This window comes from Phodopus roborovskii, unplaced genomic scaffold (assembly GCF_943737965.1).
Source record: "Phodopus roborovskii unplaced genomic scaffold, PHOROB, whole genome shotgun sequence".
Lineage (NCBI taxonomy): Eukaryota > Metazoa > Chordata > Mammalia > Rodentia > Cricetidae > Phodopus > Phodopus roborovskii.
In genome coordinates this window covers 17,754,423-17,774,605 of record NW_026126517.1, presented here as the reverse complement: position 1 = coordinate 17,774,605, position 20,183 = coordinate 17,754,423, and the positions used below count along the sequence as shown (strand labels likewise).

General features: G+C 49.7%; 1 protein-coding gene across 14 annotated transcripts in view; it reads left to right on the top strand.

The window, feature by feature from the left end:
* Positions 1-20,183, top strand: part of Gramd1b (GRAM domain containing 1B) — a 181,302-nt gene that overhangs the window by 127,846 nt on the left and 33,273 nt on the right. For all 14 annotated transcript variants that reach the window (XM_051197136.1, XM_051197141.1, XM_051197140.1 and 11 more), the window contains 5 exons: positions 2,943-3,153; positions 8,653-8,673; positions 18,192-18,276; positions 18,837-18,940; positions 19,844-19,939. In XM_051197136.1, coding sequence (XP_051053093.1) covers positions 2,943-3,153; positions 8,653-8,673; positions 18,192-18,276; positions 18,837-18,940; positions 19,844-19,939 — 517 coding nt within the window. The remainder of the gene's footprint in view (positions 1-2,942; positions 3,154-8,652; positions 8,674-18,191; positions 18,277-18,836; positions 18,941-19,843; positions 19,940-20,183) is intronic.

Here is a 20,183-nt window from a genome sequence, read left to right as displayed (position 1 = left end):
CTTCCACCCTGTGGATCCTGGGAATTATACTTGAGTCATTGGCTTGGTAGCAAGAACTGCACCGTTCCACCCACTCCACTCACATTATTCATTTGTGTTGTAAGGAGTATGGATTTTCCACCTGCCGCCTGGTCTTGTCCCGCCGCCGCGCCAGCCCCAAATAATACACCAAGACTCTGTATTACATACAATTCTGTTGGCCAGTTACTTGTTTCTTATCAGCTAGCTCTGTCTTAATTATTAACTCATTTCTATTTGAATTTCCACATGGTCTCCTTACTGGGGAGTGGGGCAGGCGTCTGGTCTCCCCGGTCTCTCCATCTTGACCCCCCTTACTACTTCCTCTTTCCTCCTTGTCTCCTAGTCCCTCCTATCTTCCTTTCCTATTGGCCAACAGTGCTTTATTCATTAACCAGTATGAGAAACATATACAGAATGACATCTCCCATATCTGCCATTAGTTTTTTATGCTTTTTATTTTGTTTGTTTGTTTTACCTGACCTTTGCTTGAATTTGCCCCCAGCAGCTACCTCTGAGCAGGTTCTCATGATCTAGAATCAGACTGTATGAGAATGGACTTTGTTTCAGGAAGACAGGAAAGATCTTTTGTGATTTTGATGGGCAGGTGTTCAGTAATTTTTGTTTTTTTAAATTTTGTTGGGGGTGAGTAGGTAGGAAGATCGCTCCTGAATACTTGGACATAGACTGGAATTGTCCCAAGAGAAAGAAGGCTTTTTATTTATTTTTTTCATTATGGTAAAGGTTATATATATATATATATATATATATATATATATATGTATATATATACATATATATTATAATTTTTCTTATTTTACATATTGATCCCAGTTCCCTCTCCTTCCCTCCCTTGATCCCCCTCCCATCTCACCCCCCCACTCCACAGAGGGAGGGTGATGCCTTCCAGGAGGCATCATCGAAATCTGTCAAGTCATTTGGCGTAGGGTCTAGGCCCTCCCTCCTGCCTCTAGGCTAAGGGAGGATCCCTCCATGGGGAATGTGCTCCCAAAGTCCTTTCATGCACCAGGGATACATCCTGGTTCCACTGTCAGAGGTCCCTTAGATGGCCCAGGGGGTCTGAGTCGGTCCAATGCTGGTTTCCCAGCTATCAGTCCAGGGGTTAATAAGGCTTTTATGGACAGGTGTGCACCCAGGTCTCCCTTCCCTCCAAGCCTTCCCAGAGGACTAGAGTATCTGTTTTCACCAGACACATGGCTCAGCCTCTGGAACTGAAGAAGTGAATATAACTTCCTTTCACCATGGTTCATAGTTCTGAATGGGTATCGAGGGTCAGAGAAAAAGGATGGGGAGAGAAGTTGGATGACCTCCTCTGAGAGACATTTTGGGTTTCTTCAAATCATTGGCAGATGAGATTTTTATTGAACTCTGTGTTCAGATGAAGCAAAACCATGGGCCTTCTTGCTTCATTTCCCCCTGATCTTTTTTCTTTCTTTCTTTCTTTCTTTCTTTCTTTCTTTCTTTCTTTCTTTCTTTCTTTCTTTCTTTCTTTCTCAGTTTCTCTAATAAGGTTCAAAACTGGTCCCTACCCTACTTCTCCCTTCCCCAGTGATACTGCTTAGGCATGTAGACCCTCTTCTCTCTCCTGTGTTGAGTTTATCTAGGTGGTAGGGCATGGTAATCATTGCAAATGTCTCTAGTGGGGCATCGAGGTTACAGCCAGATCTTCATGTAAATGTCATTGTCCTCCACCCTGCCCTCTACTTCCTGAGGCAAGGCCAGCATGTGGTTTCCTGAGATGGTTGCCCAGCTTATCCAGTCTGGCTACCGAGCAGGTGGGCCGAGTCCTGCCCCCTCCTGGCACCATGCTCTTTGGCTGTGCAATCTCACACATCATTCCTTCCCACCCCCCTGCTTCTTTCGAGTAGATTTCCCCTTTTGTCCATCTCTTTAATTTTGTCCTTTGCTATGTCAAAACATAGCAAAATGAATTTAATTTTTTTTCTTTACCTCTATTGAAAACATAAGACAAGTTTCAATCTTATTAGATTAACAGATGGTATGCCAAGATGTAGCTGGATTTGGTGCTGTGGGAAGTGCAGGGAACTTTTTAGAGATGAATTGGGGGTGGGGGGTGAGAAGAAGGTTTTGCCCCAATGCAACAGCAATGTAACTTAATAGAGTGGCATGAACTGTGAGTCTGTCCTTTGATCACTTGCTTCTGCCTGCCTGGCATTTGTCTTCATTTTTAAAGTTAAGGATAGTGGCACTTGCCATTATGAGCTTGGTTGAATATCTTAGGACACATCGTGTGTGGGCCGGTGAGATGGCTCAGTAGATAAAAGCTCACTGTTCAAGTGACCTGAGTTCATTCCCCAGGACTCACACTGTGGTAGGAGGGGGACAGACTCCAGCAAGTTGCTGTCTGACCTCCACAGACATGCTGTGGCACATGCGTGCTCTCACACATACGTGCAAAAGAAAGTGACATAATCAGTGTTAAAAAAGGCATGTCCATGAAATAATATGTATGTGAATGCTTTGAAAAAGTGAGATTATCATCATGAACAAAAGTTTTGAAACTGTTTATAAAATGAGCTGGTGGTATTGAGTGATTGCCAATGATTCTTTCAGGGTCTAAATTATTTTCCCCAATAGTTTTCTGCCTATAGTAAAAGCTCAAACTGGGTGGGATGGGGAGATTGCAGGATGGGTGGGTTAACATTTAAATACCTACCTGCTGGTCTCTAGTCCTGTTTCCCTTTATACACTGGCACTACTGCTCCCTGCTGGCCAGTAGCAGCATTACAGTGCAGCGAATCCCTAGCTGGGGGCCCCCTCTCTCTGGTTTTCTCCTCAGCCTGTTGGCTGGGTCCTTTGCATGGGTCTCTGGCCTACTATCACTGACAGCGTTCCTTCCTCCTCCTTCTCACCTCATTCCCTGTCTCCATCTGCCCCTGCAGCACTGCCAGTAACTCCAACCGCAGCACGCCGGCCTGCTCCCCCATCCTCCGGAAGCGATCCCGCTCGCCAACACCACAGAACCAGGACGGAGACACCATGGTGGAGAAGGGCTCAGACCACTCTTCAGACAAATCCCCATCCACCCCGGAGCAGGGTGTGCAACGCAGTTGCTCTTCACAATCTGGTCGGAGTGGTGGTAAAAATTCCAAGGTGAGCAGACCATGCTGGAGATCCAGTACCCCTTGTTAGCTAGCTGCTGGAAAGTACTGGGTACTCCGGTGACTGAAGAGCACCAGTGTCTATGTGGTCAGGTCGCGTTAGGTCAGGGCTGACCGGGAAATCGTAGTTGAATAGATTCCCATCTAAGCACTCGGGTGGGCTGCGGGCAGGCAGGGGTGGGGTGGGGTGGAGGATGGTCCTAGCCACATGCCCCCCTCCTTTCCATCTCTCTCTGTAGGAATTAAGGAATTATGTGACCTTTTGAGATATGGAGAGGGCTCTGGGGATAAATCCTTTAAATTGGTCCCTTGAACTGGTAAAGGGACATTGTTTGGGACCACTGTGTTGCTAGAAAGAGAGGCTTCAGGGAACCTTCCAGAGAGCTATTTGCCCACCACCCTGCTTACCCTCATACTAACCTACTCATCTTGCAGAGAGGATAGTCCCAGGGCATTTCCTCCCTGTGCCTGCACACCTGAACCCCCAGGCTCCTGGCCCAAGGGTTAGCACAGAGGTCTCATGGGGTGTGGTTCTCCAGAGTTCTTCCATCCCCAGGCCTCTGCGAACAAGGGGCACTTCTGCCCAGGTGCTCCTCAGCCGACACACTCACAGGGCATGAGGAACAGGAGTCCACCCCACCCCACCCCCCGGGAGGCTTGGGATGGGAGCTAGTTTCCCACTTGAATTTGTCTTTTGATTTCTTGTTCTTCCTCTTCTCCCCACTGTTTCCCAAATACCTTCTCTGCATGCATGGTCTTAGTCTCACAAGCGCCTCTCAAAAGTAAGCCATCTTTTGTCTCTGTCTTTTACTCTCCCCCTAGTACTGAATTGTCTGTAGTGCTCAGCTCAGCACCCCTCCCTCCACCCCTGCCAATTCTGCCCATATGCCCTGCTTGGTTCCTTTCCCAGAAGGGCAGACCCCACTGTGCCCCACCCCCATCCCTTGGCAGGCTGGCTTGGAAGTCACTGAGGGACCACTCCCACTGCACCTGATATAAGAGAACAGACACCCCCCCACCCCCGCCCGCCCCTCCGTGTCTGCCCGCTTCTCAGACACCACCACTAGTGGGAATGCGTTTCTCTCCTTGCGTGGCACTTTCTAAAGGAGAGTCCTGCAGGGGGTAGTCCCATTCCTGTGTGTATGGGGCCTCCACTCAGTCACACTTTTTTTTGTTTCTTGTGGCCCCTTGATGCATACGCTTCTCTGGCAGTAGTGATGAGAGCCTGGCCAGAAGGACCACAGACAGAGGGTTGGTGACATTGACAAGACCTCAGGGGATCTGCCCAGTTCATCTTTCCCTCCATCCTGAGAGCTACTGGGCCAGGGCACCCCTTAACTGCTTGCTTGTCCCACTCTGGAATTCATTCAGGGTTTGCTTAGAGCCCTGGGCTTTGATCAAAGAGAGTGTAGTGTGAGCACTTGGAGGTTGGTGAATGTGTCAATACCACCAGGCTCTGGATCTAGCTATGGTTGCAGAGGGGAGTTGTGCCAGACTCTATCTACCCAGGGCCCCAGGATCTCTGAGGTCCAAGGGGAAGCTGGAGTGAGTAAATGGTGAGCAATTGGTGGTAAGAGAATAGTGCCCAGGAAATCAATCAATTGTGGGGAAACAGGGTGTCTGGAAGAAGCCAAAGGAAGACTCACAGTGCTAGTGTCCTCAGGGAGGAAGGAACAGCACTGTCCATTCCTAATGGAAGAACATGCAGCCCCACACCTGAGACTGCCCACTGTGCTCTTCACACTCAAAGCACTGGACTTTAAGTGGTTATTGCCAGTGGAGGACATCCTGGAGTGAAGAAGCCAGCAGGGGTCCTCTCTGGATGTAGGCAGCTAGGCAGGTTCAGGCAGGCTCGATCTGGGGACAGGAATTATGTAAGACCTTTTGTCTCTATGCCAGAGTGCTCACTCCTTTGCCTTAGGTGAAATGTGTACTGGAGGGCCCAAGGCTCATCTGGAAGAACAAGGAGGATCTGGCTGTTGGGGGGCATCAGGTTATTCCTTCTCTCCGTATCTTCTCCAAGTCTATAGTGTTTCCAATCCTAAAGTGAAGTGTACAGCTCTTATTCATTCAGTGAGCAGCACAATGCTTGCTGACCACTGATGTGGGTAGGACCACATCATGCAAGCACACCAGGGAGCAATTATGCTCAACCCGCCCAGAGCAGCACTCTTTCAAGGTGGCCAGATGTAGCTATGCAGAGAATCTGTAAGCTAGAGCTGTTTTTGCTACAGTCCTAGCTAGGCCACCCTGACCACCTCCTGTAAACAGGTCACCCTATGTGTTTTTCAAGCAGGCTGTAAGATGCCTCCTTCTTCACACAGGTAGGAGAGGTGGCAGACACAGTGTCTCTCTCTTCCGGCCTCCATTTCTTCATTTGTTAGATGCAGGATTGGGACAGGGGAATCATTAAGGCTTTACCTTCCCCCATCATTATCTCAGTGGTTGAGGCTGATTCTTGCTTCTGCTCAGGTCCCAGGGCTGACTTGTACTCTCAGAAATCCCTGTGTTTGGGCCACAATCGAGTTGCACTAGGTAGTGATGGCCTGTGGTCACTAGAGGGAGCCAGGGCATGCTTTCCTGCTCCCGCAAGCTCAGGAGTGCTGCTCAGCCCTTGCAGGCCTGCCAAGTAGATAGGGCCACTCAATCCTTGGCTCCTGCCTTGCCGCTTAGCTCTCTGTTGGTGCTTGGCAATGCCCAGTGCCGTGACACTAGTGCTGTTGTGACCTTTCACCTTTCTGTTTGTTTGCTTGTTTGAATTCTAATTTTTGTGGTTTTCTTTTCAGTATGACAAACTTAATCTGATCAAAGTAAGACATTGATGTTTTATTCCCTCCTTCCCAATTTATGTTTAATGTACAGCTTCTGGCCCCATTTCCCTTCATCCCCCTCCTCAGCCCACCTTCCAGACTCCTTGAGCCTTTGCTCTGGGAGATGCTTTTGGATGCAAGGGCAGGACACTGCTGTAAGGTAGTTCGGGTATGTTTCTAGGAGCCTTGCATTCCATCTAGTCCTTGCTTGTCTGAGTCCTTGTAGAAAAGCCCAAAGAAACACAGAACAAATCCTCCACCTCTAGCCCTGACCCTGCCTCCATCAGCTCTGTCTTTGTCCTCACCCCCTCCTCCCCTTTAATCATCTGTTACAAGCTCTTAGAACCTGGCCTCCTCTTAGTTCTGTGCCTTCTTGCCCACTAGCTCTATCCTCCAGGTAGGGGCACAGCTGTGGATTTACAATGGCAGGCAGTTTCTATGTCCTGCCTGTTGGCACCCCTGTCACCCTCCTGGGCCTTAAGCCTCTCTGAGGCCCTTCCTTCACAGGAGGTGCCTTTAGCCCTCTGCTCAGGAATGGGGAGCCATGAGGATGCAATTCTTCCCCAGGAACTCCTGCCTGTGGACAGTCCTTGAGGCACCCTCCGTAGAGCTGTGCTGGGGGCACAGCCTTCAGTGGGTGCCTTCCTCGTCTCTTTCAGTTCTTAGACTTCCTTGCTCTCACCTTCTAAGATATCACATATTAGACGTAGCATCACAGAGCTAATTAGAGATGGGACAGATGTTTCTAACTGAAGCTCTTGGGACCTTGAAGCGGTTTGTTTCAAGTTGTTTCTTAAGGAACTAACGTCTTGATGGTGCATAGAAAGAGATCTACTTCTGTCTGTATGGGCAGAAGGCAGGCACCGTGTCTGAGGATCACAAAGGGCCCTGTCCCCATCACTCACCCCCTTTCCTCCTTGAGTTGTATACAAAAGTTACAAGGAATGAAGTGCTTAGGTACAGTTGAGAGCTTCTCCTCGTCTGTGTCAGGTGACTAGCTTGGGTCAGGACTGGTATATCACAGTGTAATTGTGGATAGTTCAGGTGGAGGTTGCAAGAGTATACTTGCTGTCATCCTGATGTGCAGTTAACTAACATCTTCACAACCCCATTTCTTGTAGTCCTAGAGTCAGTTGTCACAGTGACCACTCAAAAAGTCTATAGAAATTGGGGTCCCATTAGGTACAACTTTCTTGCACTGTCCATTCTCCTCCAGGCATGTGTAGCCTTGGCTGAACGAGGGGAATGTTCAAGTCCAGAATTCCTTCCTACCAGGTAGCAGTTCCCACCCTGTGATGAAATAGTCTTGGATGTGTGGATTTGACCTTCAACTTCTGGATGGTAGGAGGGGGTGGCACTATGATAAAAGACTGCGCCATCTAGATTAGACCCCGGTGACATCCTTTTGAGGAATGACTACAGAGAGCCTCTAGCTGAGGGGAACTGAATGTCTACCTTGTTACCTGTTGCCCTGGGCAGGCTAGTCAGTGAAATTTGTGTGAGGGAGAAGCATATTCATACCTGATCCCCTTCCACTGCCTGTCTCTGGACACCAAAGCAGAAGTCAAGGTGTCAGGCAGACAGTCCTTCATACTTGGTTCATAGTCACCTAGTCGCCTCTCTCTCTGGGTCTCTCTCTCTCTCCCTCTCCCTCTCTCTCTGTCACACACACACACACACACACACACACACGCACGCACGCACACACACACACACACACACACGCACGCACACACTCACGCGCACGCAGCTTATCAGCTGACACAGTGGCTTCCCAGTTCTGCATTGATACACAAGCTCCAGGCTGCTGACTGTGCACAGGCTGCATACCTCTAGCACACACTGAGGCTTCAACCTGTTGGTAAAGTTTCTTACACAGAATGCTTAAATGTAGAAGCTGGAAACAGACACGGAACACTCTAGCCACGCACCTTCTTTCATTAGAAGATTTCAGGTCCCTTGGGGAGATCAGAATGAGAATTCCTCAACCATAGAGCTGGGACAGAATGTAGTGTGCGAATACCGAGTTGTCACACCATGGGTTGGGAGAAGCCTTCTGAGATGACAATTCTCCTTTCTTCCCCTGCCGAACCTCTGCTCTTAGCTGTTATGAGGTCAGCCAGTTGTTGGGATAGGATGAGTTTACTCATCTGCCAGCCAGCCAGGAGCATAGTGTGACTTTAGGCTGCCTCTTCTCCCTCCCCCTCCCCCCATCACCAAAATAGTCTACCCTGCCTTTGCCAGAGATGACTTGGAGCAGAAGGCTGTATTGGGCTCCATCTAGGCTTTGCTTCTAGTCAAAACCCACTTGCGGACTAGGCTTTGGATGCCTACCACACATCCGACCCCCCATCAGTAGAACCTGGCGATGGATGGGGCTCTGACTCCCTTCTGGTTGAGCGCTAGCTAGTGCTGCCACTGCCTGCATCTCCAATCGCCCCAGCTGTGGTGGGGCTTCCAGCATGGACTGCTCTCTGGTCCTCCTTTCTGGGGCTGTCTTGCGAAAGGAGGACCTTCCTGAGCATCAACATGGGAAGCATTCAGCTGCATTTGGATTCCTTCTCCCTGGCCACCCTCTGCTGTTTGTGTTACCTACACCCCAGGGGGAAGGAATACTCTAGCCACTCCCATTATCTCTTCCCTAGCTAACTTGGTTCTCTTTTTTATTTTTGTCTTTTCAGAAAAGCCAGAGTTGGTACAATGTAAGTATTTCTGTTTCTCTTCTGGTGGGTAATAGTAAACTGGGTATGTCTGTGTCTTGGGTGGGGTGGGTAGAGGTGGGCAGAGGGAAGGAAATGGGTCAAGTACAATTTGGGTTCTCTGTGAGCTTTTGCCCTTGTCAGCCTCTTGTCCCAAAATAGATAGAGTAGTTCCTGTCTAGGAGGATGGATAAGTCTTGGGGAGGTGGTTTGATTTGGGGACAGAAGAAATGACCAACTTCTTTGTTTTCCTCATTTGTGCCCTGTATGAGCTAAGGGAACATCCACTGAGGGGTGACTCTTTCAAGGCCAGACAGAATTCTGGAGTCAGGGGAGCCAGGAAGCCAAAGTTAGCATCTGCTAGCCAAGATATCCTGGGGGAACTGGAGTGGAGAGACTATGCTATGTGATGGGATGTGTCATAGACATCCAGTGTCCCCCAGAGCATGTGCCTGATGAAGGGCTTGGCGGCTGCTGGTCTGTTTCTTAGGTCACCTCTGGTGGCCGCTCATCCACCTCTGGACCCTGAGAAGGCTTTGTGGTGTAAGAAGTCTCTGTGAAGACCTCCTTTCTCCTCCTCACATGGATCAGGTCATCTCTTAGCCTGCCCTGGTCATGTGTTCTGTGTCCTCAGGAGGACTGCCCAGAAGAAGAGCTGACGGGCACTGTGCCCTGTCTTCAGACCCTTGTCTCCCCTTCTTTGAGCCTGTCTGTGCTGAGAAGACCACTCCTCCACCCCTACCCCAGCTCATCTCCTCTTGACCCTCGTTCTGCTCCAGCAGGAGCTGAGGTGTGGAGAAGCTGCAGAATGGTGCAGTGACGTGGGAGGGAGCAGAGGAAAAGCCTAAGGAGAGGCTTGCGTTTAATGTGGGGCTGTGGGTTCAAGTCATCCCTACGGGTCATGTGTGTGTTCCAGCATGGTAATAAGTAGTTCCTTAAGGTTAGACACATGTCAGCTAACACTCTGGCTTCCCACAGGCTGCTCTCTGGGCCTGCCTATCTCAGGTGCTTTTTATTGAGCTATAAATGGCCGGTGTTGATACGAGGCAGTTGAGGACTGGGATGACAGTAGGTGGAAGAGAAGGCTGACCTCTGCCTCCCCTTGCCCCTTGCTTCTCCCTGACTCCCCAAGAGTCTTCCTGCCGCTGGCCTCCTCGGGCTGATAGCAGCTGGTATCTTGGAAGGAGGAGCTCTCTGTGTGTGGGAGCTGTCCAGGCCCAGTTGTTACAAATACCCCAGCATCCTCCACCCAACTATCTCCTTTTGAGTGGCATTGCATAAATTAGTGTCGCCTAAGGGAAACAGAAAACACATGGCCACAGTGCTATTGGGCAATTAAAACATCCAAATTTGGACATGCAAATCTTGTCCTTGTTGCCACTTAGGCTCTCATCGCTCCCTTTCTCCTCGAATGGCTTTTAGCACAGCTGCTGCTATTTGCCTTTCTTTCCCATCCCTTGTACCGTGGTCGTCTCCATGCTCTCTCCCCTGTACACACCATCCTTTTCTTCCCCCTTCATGCTCTTTTCTGATCTGCTTTCCAGTCACCTGACCGATTTCCTATTTCTTCCTGATTGCTAACAAGTTTTCAACCGCCCTGCCCCTCCACCTCCTTCATCTCCCTGTCCTCCCTCAGCCTGATCTCGAAGATGTGACATCTGAGCACTCAGTGTGATGGCAAGCTGGGAGGCCATGCCTCTTGGCTGGAGCGTGGGGGTGGGACATCTGCCTGCAGTTGAACTTGATGGACCTCCAGGATGACCACCAACACATCCCTTTCTGCCTGCTCTGGGCTGCTGCCTGGTGGTGCAGGAAGCAGAAAGGATCCAAGTGGAGGAGGAAACAGAAATGGCAGGTGGACATCAGGACATGAAAAACAGTTTCCAGTTGCCCTAGCTGCTGCTACTAAGAAGTGTGCATGGAAATCGCACAGCCCATAGCCTCTGCTTTCATGTCTTCCTGCATTTCCTGTACCAGAGGTAGCTCCTGAAGAGGTTGATGAATAGCTGCAAGCTGGATACGGCGCCCCAAACAGGCTAGTTGGATGGGATACTTCCACCCTTACTGATGAGACAAATGCCCTGGTTCAGTTTCCCAGAGCCACTTATTAGTGTAGTTAGCCTGTCTGTTTGACACTAAAGAAGTTTCCCTTGAGTGCTCTCTGGCCCTGCCAGGACATTTACCCTGGACGTTGGCACAGTTGCCGTGGTTGGAACTGGAATCTATGACCTGGGTTCTCTGAGAGCCACCTGTTGGGTAGGGTTCTGTAGCACTTGCTGGGCCTTGGCTGGCTAAGTACCTTTTCTTTCTGAGTGCTGTGGCTACACCTTATATACTTGTGTTCAAAGGCATCATCAGGGGAGCTTTGGTTGGCCCCTCCCTCGGCATTACCCCCTCCTAGTCTCTCCATTGTTGTGGCCTGCTTTCCCTTAGACCTGCCTCTCATTTCTCTTGCTCCCTGCTAGCTGGCTGGCTGGAATCCGACTTTCAGAGAGGGTCCTGGTGTCCTGTTCCTGCGGCTGCAGACTTTCTTTTCTTTCCCCCATCTGTGCTCATTTCACCAGCGTGATGCCTCAGGTTCTATCCCTCCAACTAGGATTCCTTTAGACGGGGTCAGAGTTCTGCATAGGGTTGACCACTATAGGAGTCCCTGGAGACCTGTTCAAGGGGCCTGGGTGTAATTTAAGAGGAAGCCACTCTGCCCTCACCAGTCTGTAGAAAAGCAACTAACTCATCATCCCACAACTTGCCAAGGGAAGCTGTCAGCAAAATAAAAGACTAACCTGACCTGATGGGTGAGTCATAGGAAAGGAAATGGCTAGACCCCATTAACATAGGGGAGAGTCTATGGAGGGTGAAGGTCACGGTTGGGGTAGAATGTGAAGACTCTGTCTTGTGCAACTGCCCTGGGACCCTTCTTACCCTTTCACCATGGGCTGACTAGCTCATTTTATTCAGCAGGGCCTCCAGCCTGGGAGCACAGAGGTGCAGCCCCAGTGGTCAGGAGCTTAAGGGATCAGGTGACAGGGCTTTTGGAACTGTGGTCAGAAATAAAGGTGGTCAAACTGAAGCCTGAGGGACACATGTGCCTTTTAAATATGATCCTTCCTGGTCCCAGTAGGCACCAGTCTGGCTGAGCTCCTGGTGGGTAGATGGACCCTCCTGCTTTATGTCTCATTCCTGGGGTGTTAGTGTTTCCATAGCAACTTAGGGACAAAACCTAGAATAGGGCAACTGCTGGAGACAGCATCCACTGTCTGACACTGTCCTTTGTTAGGAAAGCCGGCTTTAAGAAGGGAAGGAGGATTGGTGCCAATCCTGGGAATGACATGGCAAGTCTAGCTGGCATCGGTTCGAGAACTGTAGGACAAAGCTTTGTAGGAGTGGATGCAGGCATTGGGGGTAGCAGAGATGACACATCCAATGCCTGGTATTTCCTTCATGGACTGGCTTTCCTCTTCATCCATCTGTCTCCCAGGGATGATTTTTACCCATAACTTTGAAGAATCTCCCTGACTGTTACCCTCATGACAGTCAACCCCATCCTTCACTCTCCGGTAGTGTATGTATGTCTTCTCCAGATGAGATCCCCATCCCAATCCTACCCTTTCCCCACCCTTCTGCATTGCACCCATGCCCACCCCATGTTTAGTCACCTTCTCTTGTCTCCTTGTCCCACCCACATCTGGCTTCTGCCTACCGGATTTGGCTGAAGCAGCAGGATTTCCTTTGTGGCTCTTAACTGGTTTCTTCCCAGGTGAGGTCAATGCTGAACCAAAATCTATTTTGTTTTTCCACCTGGGCTCTCTCACCCCCTCCTTCCTGCTGAGGCTGGAGAAAGGGTACCAGTTAGTCCCAGCACCAAGTGTTTGCCATAGAGTTAATGTTTAGCTAAGAGTCAATTCCGGCTCCTGCAGTTCTGGCCCTGCCCTGCCTGGCCCTAGAGAGGGGGGTGGATTCAAGGGCTAATGCAGACTGAGACTCATCTCCTATGCCACTATCTCTCTGATCTCTCTGGTTGTAAACTGTCCCTGCCTTGTCCAGACATTCACCATCTCACCTGTCCTGTGTCTGTGGCCTAGATACCAGTGTTTCCAAGGAATTTCTGCTAAGTTCCCGGAGCCTCCTGGTACTGTCTTTACTGCCTATATTATGAGTGTGGTGTGGACCTGAAGAGAGGTTTTGTGATCACCTTGGAAAACAGGATTGCTGCAATCACCTTTCACAAAATTTGAGGACCACTGATACATAAGCAGAGAGAACTTGATCTTAGGATAGAGTCGGAGGGCAGGGACTACACTCCAAGAAGCCAGGTTTATGATCTAGGGATCTGTAGGGGTGTGTGTGTGTGTGTGTGTGCGTGCGTGCGTGCGTGCGTGTGTGTGTGTGTGTGTGTGTGTGTGTGTGTGTGTGTAGGGATGGTGATAAGATGCCAATAGAGAGATAGGAGATACGTTCATGTGGTGATAATTTTTATACAATATATGAAATACTAAGTGCTAGAGAAGAACAAACTGAAGGGTGGCTCATTCCTGGGGAAGATGGCATCCAATGGAGTGGGGTTTACCTTAGGTTGGATGAAGGCAGGTGTCCTTCAAGATGGAAAGAGGAGGGAATTAGGGGACACCTTGGGCAAGGATTCTGTCCCCTCTTTTTATCCTAACAGTGACTGTCATGTTCCTCGTAACTGGAGTCTTTGGGTCTGAGACCCAAGAATCTGTGTTCTTTGACTTCACTGGAAGTCATTTTTAAATTCATTATATTCATTTTTAAATATGCTAAAATTCCAGCATAAGAAATTACTAAGGTTTATAAGACAAAGAAACATTACCCATGATGCAGCAGGCCAAGCCCAAGAGCAAGGGAGCTACCTACCTCCATTGTTTCTGGAATCTTGTGGGAGTCCACGCCTTCCCATCCCCAGTGCTGTTTACTTCTCATCTCTACCTCTCTGTCTGGGACAGTGGTTCTCAACCTTCCTACTGCAGGGACCCTTTAATACATCTCCTCGTGTTGTGATGACCCCCAACCATAACATTATTTTCTGCTGCTTCTTCGTAACTGTAATTTTGCTGCTGTTGTGAGTCATCATGTAAATAAATGTGACATTCAGCCCCTGCGAAAGGGTCATTGAACCCCCAAAGGGGTCATGGCCCACAGGTTGAGAATCACTTTAGAGCCCTTTCTGCCCCCAGGGCCTGGCTGCTATCTCTTTCCTTTCTTTGACTTATCACCAAGGTCCAGGGGGTCTGCTCTTACTGTTGCTATTTTGCCCTTAAGGTCTGAGCAGCTTGCCGGGGAGTCTGCTTGGCTTTGATCCTATACCTCCATGTATGGAAGTTGGGGCCTAGTCCTCTGGAAGGCACCTCAGGCTAGCCTCCTCTTCTCCAGTCTAATCTGTCTGACTTCTCTGTGGCCAGCACATTTGTAGAATCCCATGTTTGCTGCTGTCTCTCAGGAAACCCCTGCTCTGTTTAGTCTCACGTTTCCCATTTCACCAGAGTTGTGATACCCTGGGCACCTCCCCTTCTCTTCCTCGACTGAGAGCCTTGCCTGGCCAGCAACTTTCCATTGCAGGAAACATCTGTTGGTTGAGGCCAGGATAGGCCTGGGGTTACCAAAGGACATTGGGCAGGCCCATCACCCAGATCCTGTAACTTGAAGCATGTGCAGGGGCTCTGGCCTTGCCCGCCCACCAGCCCTGCCTCCCTCCCTCCTTCCCTCCCTGGGGCCCCAGTGACTCTTAACAAAGAAGTCATTTGCTGGCCAGCTCAAAGGAGTGCCTTCTGGAGGCAAAAGGGGTGTGTGCAGGGGTGGGGACAAGAGCACCCCATGCTGCAGCTAAGTGGTGACTGACCCTTTCTGCCTGGGTGAGAGACATGAGTCACCGAAAGTCCTGGTCTGATGGGGGATAGAAAGTACATTGTTGACTAAACAGGCCAGTCTGTGGGGCAGATCTGGACTAAGGATCTGGGCCATCATGGGCTTCTCTCGAGCTTCGGAAGAGTCACTTGTGAGTCACTCGGAGTGTGAGTAGCTAGTGGAAACAGACCTCTGGACCCAGCTGTGGGTCATCCTGCTCTGCAAAGTTTGCCTGTTCACGTGGTGGGGCTGCCCTTCCCCAACCAGCAGCCTGCGTTGTGTGCCTGCTGTATCTATGTGTTCGGGCCTCACCTGGACTCTTGAGTGGCTGCACCCACCAGGGAGTATTGCCTGACCACACCCCCTCTGGGCTGTCCCCAGACTGAAGACAAGGGGAGGATGAAGCAGAGCCCGGCTGTGGGATACTGGCCAGCCAGCCCGCTCTGAGAACCCGGCTTATTGTATCTGTTCATTTGTGAGAGTTTGCACTGGGAGCACGGCTCTAAGAGAGAAGACACCAGCTAGGGTTCTATAGACCCAGAGCAGAAGCCAGAGATCACCTTGTGTTGAGTCCAGGCAAGCCTCACTGTTTTCATTCTGAGGGAACCTGAAAATCAGCATAAGGACCTGGGGACCCTTGCCTGGGACACTGTTGGGGCTGATGGAGTCTCTGACAGAGTCTGGGGTCCTCTGGAGCCTCCTGCTGGAACTGGACAGCCAGTCTCTGCTGTGGTACTTGAAGAGGCTTGCTGATGCACCTGTTGGTGTGGAATGCTACTGCTGGCATGGATCTGAGAATATCCCAGCCGTGAGTGTGTAACCTGAATTCTCTGTGTCCCTGTGACTATTCTGTGTACTCTCTCATGCCAAACTTGGCCCTGCTGAGAGTCTCAGACTTGACAACCCTTGAGCCAGAATTCTTTGGCCATTTTACAGAGGTGAGACTTGCCTCACCCTTGGAAGAGAATGTTTTACGACTACATAGGGATTGGGTGCAGAGGGCTAGGTTCTCCAGCATTGACGGGGCATAGGATGGAAAGCCAAGCATTCCCATCCAATGTGTCTTTGTACTTTAGTACAGGGAGACTGGCCTATCAGCTACATCGACAGTGGAATAAGGATAGCTAGGTACAAGTGCAGAGTAAGGCGGAGGCTTTCCCTATTCTTACCTACAGCTAATTGTCCTTTTCTGCTTGTGTTTGGGAGATTGTACCTAGTCTTCTGTACCTCCATCTCTGTGGGTCCTGGAACTCTCTCATTGGATGATAGAAGCCCAGGGAAGAGGATGAAATATTGGAACTTGGAGGAAGGACTCTAGGCATCAGGTTACTGGATGCCTGATACTCAGTTGCCCCTGAAGTAGTTTTGGGGTCCCCTAGTAGGCTTCTCCTCATACAGGAACGTTGTAAAGACTCACCCAGGGATGTGAGAAGCTAGTGGGAGACCCAAAGCAGGCGAGTGTCTTCTCCCATGAGTGTGTTGTTTCTTTTTATCAGTTGGATAACACTCATGTTCCATTCCCACTGGGTCTCCACATCCCTCAGGCAAGCTGCTTAACCTCTGCCTCATTTCCCACAAGTATGAAGTGGGTTAATGAAGTCTACCCTGTGGTGAGATGTGGTGATGTATGTGGTGGACATGTGCTTGCTGTGGGGTGCGTATAGTTGCCTAGAAGGTGAGATATCACAAGAACTACAAGAGCAGTCAGGTTGTCAAGCGTGGGTTTCCTGTGCTCAGATTCTGTCCTGTATTTAGTGATTCATGGAGGACTGTTGTATCTGAGGTCTTCATTTGTTTCAGTTTTGTTTTCGAGACAGGGTTTTCTCTGTGTAGCCTTGGCTGTCTGGTACTCACTCTGTAGACCAAGCTGACCTTACACTCAAGAGATCTGCCGGCCTCTGCCTCCCAAGTGCTGGGATTAAAGGTGTGTGCCACAGCTGGCCTGTCTAATGTCTTTTCAAGTCATAGAAATCATAAGATAGAGAAGCTTCTAGATAGCCTCCTAGTAGTTTGGAAACCTGGTTCAAGCTCATATAGGTGATTTGGGAAGTTTGACATTATATGCTGATAGTGAGGTATACTTTGGGAATGGTAACTGGGCCTCTCATGTGACACATGTAAGTAAATCAGAACAAAAGCTTGAAATTCAAATTGTAGACAGACTGACGGGAAGTTCCTTTTCCTTGGCTCTTCTCTGGTTTCTGCCTCTTGGAGCATTGACCTAAACTGAACTCACACCCTCCCTCCCTCCCTCCCTCTCTCCCTCCCTCCCTCCCTCCCTCCCTCCCTTCCTCTCTCCCTCCCTCCCTCCCTCCCTCTCTCTCTCTCTGTGTTTCCCCCTTCCTGTTCCTCTTCCTCTAGTCAGAGTGTCAGGTTGTAGCAGAGGCAGGCAGACGCAGTCACTCCCAGACTTTGTTTCCACGTGGGCCGTTTAACTTCATAGAAAGTTGAAATGTGAACAGTTGAAGGGTCCATCCCCTGTGTGCCTGTGGATTCCCAGGGAAGTGGGTGAGAGGGTAAGAGGCCAGGAACCACATGTCACTGCGAGCAGGACAATCTGTCCCTCAGGCCTGTATCTCTGGCAGAGGGTCAGCAGCCTGGTGTGTCTGTAAGTAGGTCAGCACATGGCCGGGCGGAATGCAGATGTGCCTCTGTCCTCTTGTGTGGCTTTCCGCAGGTTGTATACGCTTTGTATCATCCTTGAGTGTCCTTCGTCTATGGGCACCCATCTTATTTATTTCCCTTCATTTTGTAGAAGCTTTTAAGGCTGTATGCTCTGACAGGGCAGAGTTCCTAACTATTGCACTGGCTGGAGGGATTTCCAAGGAAGATTTGCTAAGTTAGTCTGTGGGAATGAGCAGGTACAGGATGCACAGCTGTTCATAGATCTGCTTCTCTACACTATACAAGTCCTTGTTCTCTCCTGGCTTCCTTGGCTTATGGCGAATGGACTCTCATCTTGGACTCTGCCACTATATCGCAGTTGGGAGCCCCTGGGCATAGGGCTTTTCTCTTGCCTCGGTCTCCTCACTGTACACTGGTTTGGCAGATCATCTGGTGAGAATAGGGAGGGAAGTGTCGTTCCTGTGTGCCTGATGTACTTTTAACTTCACAACTTGTGTTTTGCCTTCCTTTTCTTTCTGATACTGAATTTTTGAATTTTACCTAGTGTCATGCTTTATGATTTACAAAATATAATGTCTTCAGCTCACCCACCATACTGGCCATAACAGAGTTCGAGAGGCCCACAGTGTCCAACCCTCTTCAAAGTCCTGCTGAGAGCTACCATGGCCCTCAGGTCCTTTCCATTGCCAAGACAGAGTTGGCAGGAAGCAGGGGAGTGATAGCTGACATCTTAGATCCTTAGACCCTTGAAGGTTTCCTTCCTTGCTTTCTTTTCTTGGGACATATGTGGACACCTTATTTCTCACTGACCAATGCTGCATGGAGGGTTTTTCAGAACTAGATCCTCTATGCTATTTCTCTACACCCAGGCCCCTTTCTTAACTGGGCCTCTCAGGGACTATGGGCAGAGAGGTGCCTCTCTCTGCCCTCTCTGCCTTTCTAACACATAAGCATTCCCCTTCTCCACCCCAGCATCCATCTCTGATCCCGCAGCATGTGGGCACATCATGCTAATGTTGGCTGTTGTCTCACAGGTGCTAAGCCCCACTTACAAGCAGAGAAATGAAGACTTCAGAAAGCTCTTTAAGCAACTTCCAGACACGGAGCGCCTCATTGTTGGTGAGCTAGTAACCTGGGAGGGGGCCAACCAGGAAGTTTGGGATTTCTAGAGAGAGAGAGTGCTCAGGCTGCCTCTGATGGGATGCTGAGAGCCAACACAAGCAAGCAGGTGGAGCTGGCATCAGGCAATATCTTAAGTCCCAGATCTTAGGCTCTAGCACCATGCCTATGGCATGCATCCTTGAGAGGCCACCTAGGAGGGATTCAGAGGCATACTTCCCTCTGAAAATGGTCATAGAGCCAGTTTCTGCCATGGTAGTAAGAGGATGACAACAGCACTGGCCTTTTTAATTGGTTTAAAGCTGGCCAGTCATTGACTATAATACTCATTCATTTTCCTGCCGCCAGGCAGGAGTGTACTTCATCTCTGTGTTCTTGTCATGAGATGTCAGTGACTTCCCTGGCTGATAGATCAAGGGGCTTGCACACCTAGTCAACAGCATATGGCTGGTCTCCCCCAGTGCTAGAGGGATAGGTGGCATGCTCACTGTACACTGACTGGTTTGCTGAAAATGTCCCCTGCTTATTTCTGGAGCTTCCAAATCCTGCTTTCTCCACAGATTACTCATGTGCACTCCAAAGAGACATTCTTCTTCAGGGCCGACTCTACCTCTCAGAAAACTGGATCTGCTTCTACAGCAACATCTTCCGATGGGAAACTCTGGTAAAGAACTTGGACTTGCGTTAGTGGGGGGGCAGTGGGGGATGCAGGCATTGTATCTCAGGGGTAGTATGCATACCACTTAATCAGCACATACAGGCTTCTCTGCGCTTGTCCCCAGTGTTGCAAAAAGGAAAGAAGGAAAAGACCCAGACTTGTCCCCTTGGGCATCACCTTGGCCATGACTGAGCAAGCTGCTTCCATTGTCTTCATTTACTGACTTTATGTTCTTCCCAAGCCTCTGTAGTGTGTGCCCCCACCCCTACCTCCTAGCCCCCAGACAGATTGCAGCCTTGGCTGGCCTTGAACTCAGAAACCCACCTGCCTCTTCCTCCTGACTGCTAGGACTGAAGGCATGCATCACCGACCCCAGCTCTTCCTTTATATTGTTAGCACAAACCTATGCCTGAGCATTGGAGGATACCCGATTCTGAGTCCCAGTCATGGATGGCATCTCTACTGCCATGCATTTCTTTCCTGCTCTTGGGTGTGGAGGACAGTATAAAATTTTTTTCCTTTGGCAAATGCAGATAGCTGTCTGGCACATTATAGCAGAGAGAGGCAGTAAAGTGGAAAGGACATTGGCTGAAGGGCTCAGAAGATCTGACTTGCACACTTTCTGAGTTCTTCATTTTATCAATTATGATGCAGATGATTTTGTGAGTAGCAAAAAATGGCAGGTCCTCTGTCTGTGTATCAGGTTGTAGAATCTAGTTGTTCCGTAGCACATGACTTCTGTGGCATAAGGTGTAAACTGTGTGTTCTCTAAATTGGTCCGTCCTGGGGACAGAGGTATGGGAACTGCAATGTGATTTTGCCTGGCCACTATTGGTGCCACATGAACACTCTTTGCCTGATTGTACTAATGCCCGCTTTTGCTTGCTACTGTCACCATGGGGATGCCAGCTGACAGTCCGCTTGAAAGATATCTGCTCCATGACTAAAGAGAAAACAGCTCGCCTCATTCCCAATGCCATACAAGTCTGTACTGATTCAGAAAAGGTGAGTGTTGTCAAGTTCTAACCTTTCTGCCCATGCCCTCCTACCCAAATCCCATTCCCCATCTCTCCACTTCTGTATTCTCACCTTAAGCCATGGTAGTCTTTAGACATGATACTAGTTCTAGAGCAGGGTGAGCTCACCCTGGGTGAGCAGGGTGGTTGGAGGCTGAGCAAGGGGTTAGGGTAGCATGTTAGAACTTGAACTTTGAGCCAGAACACCTGATTTTGTGTCTTGCACCTACAGA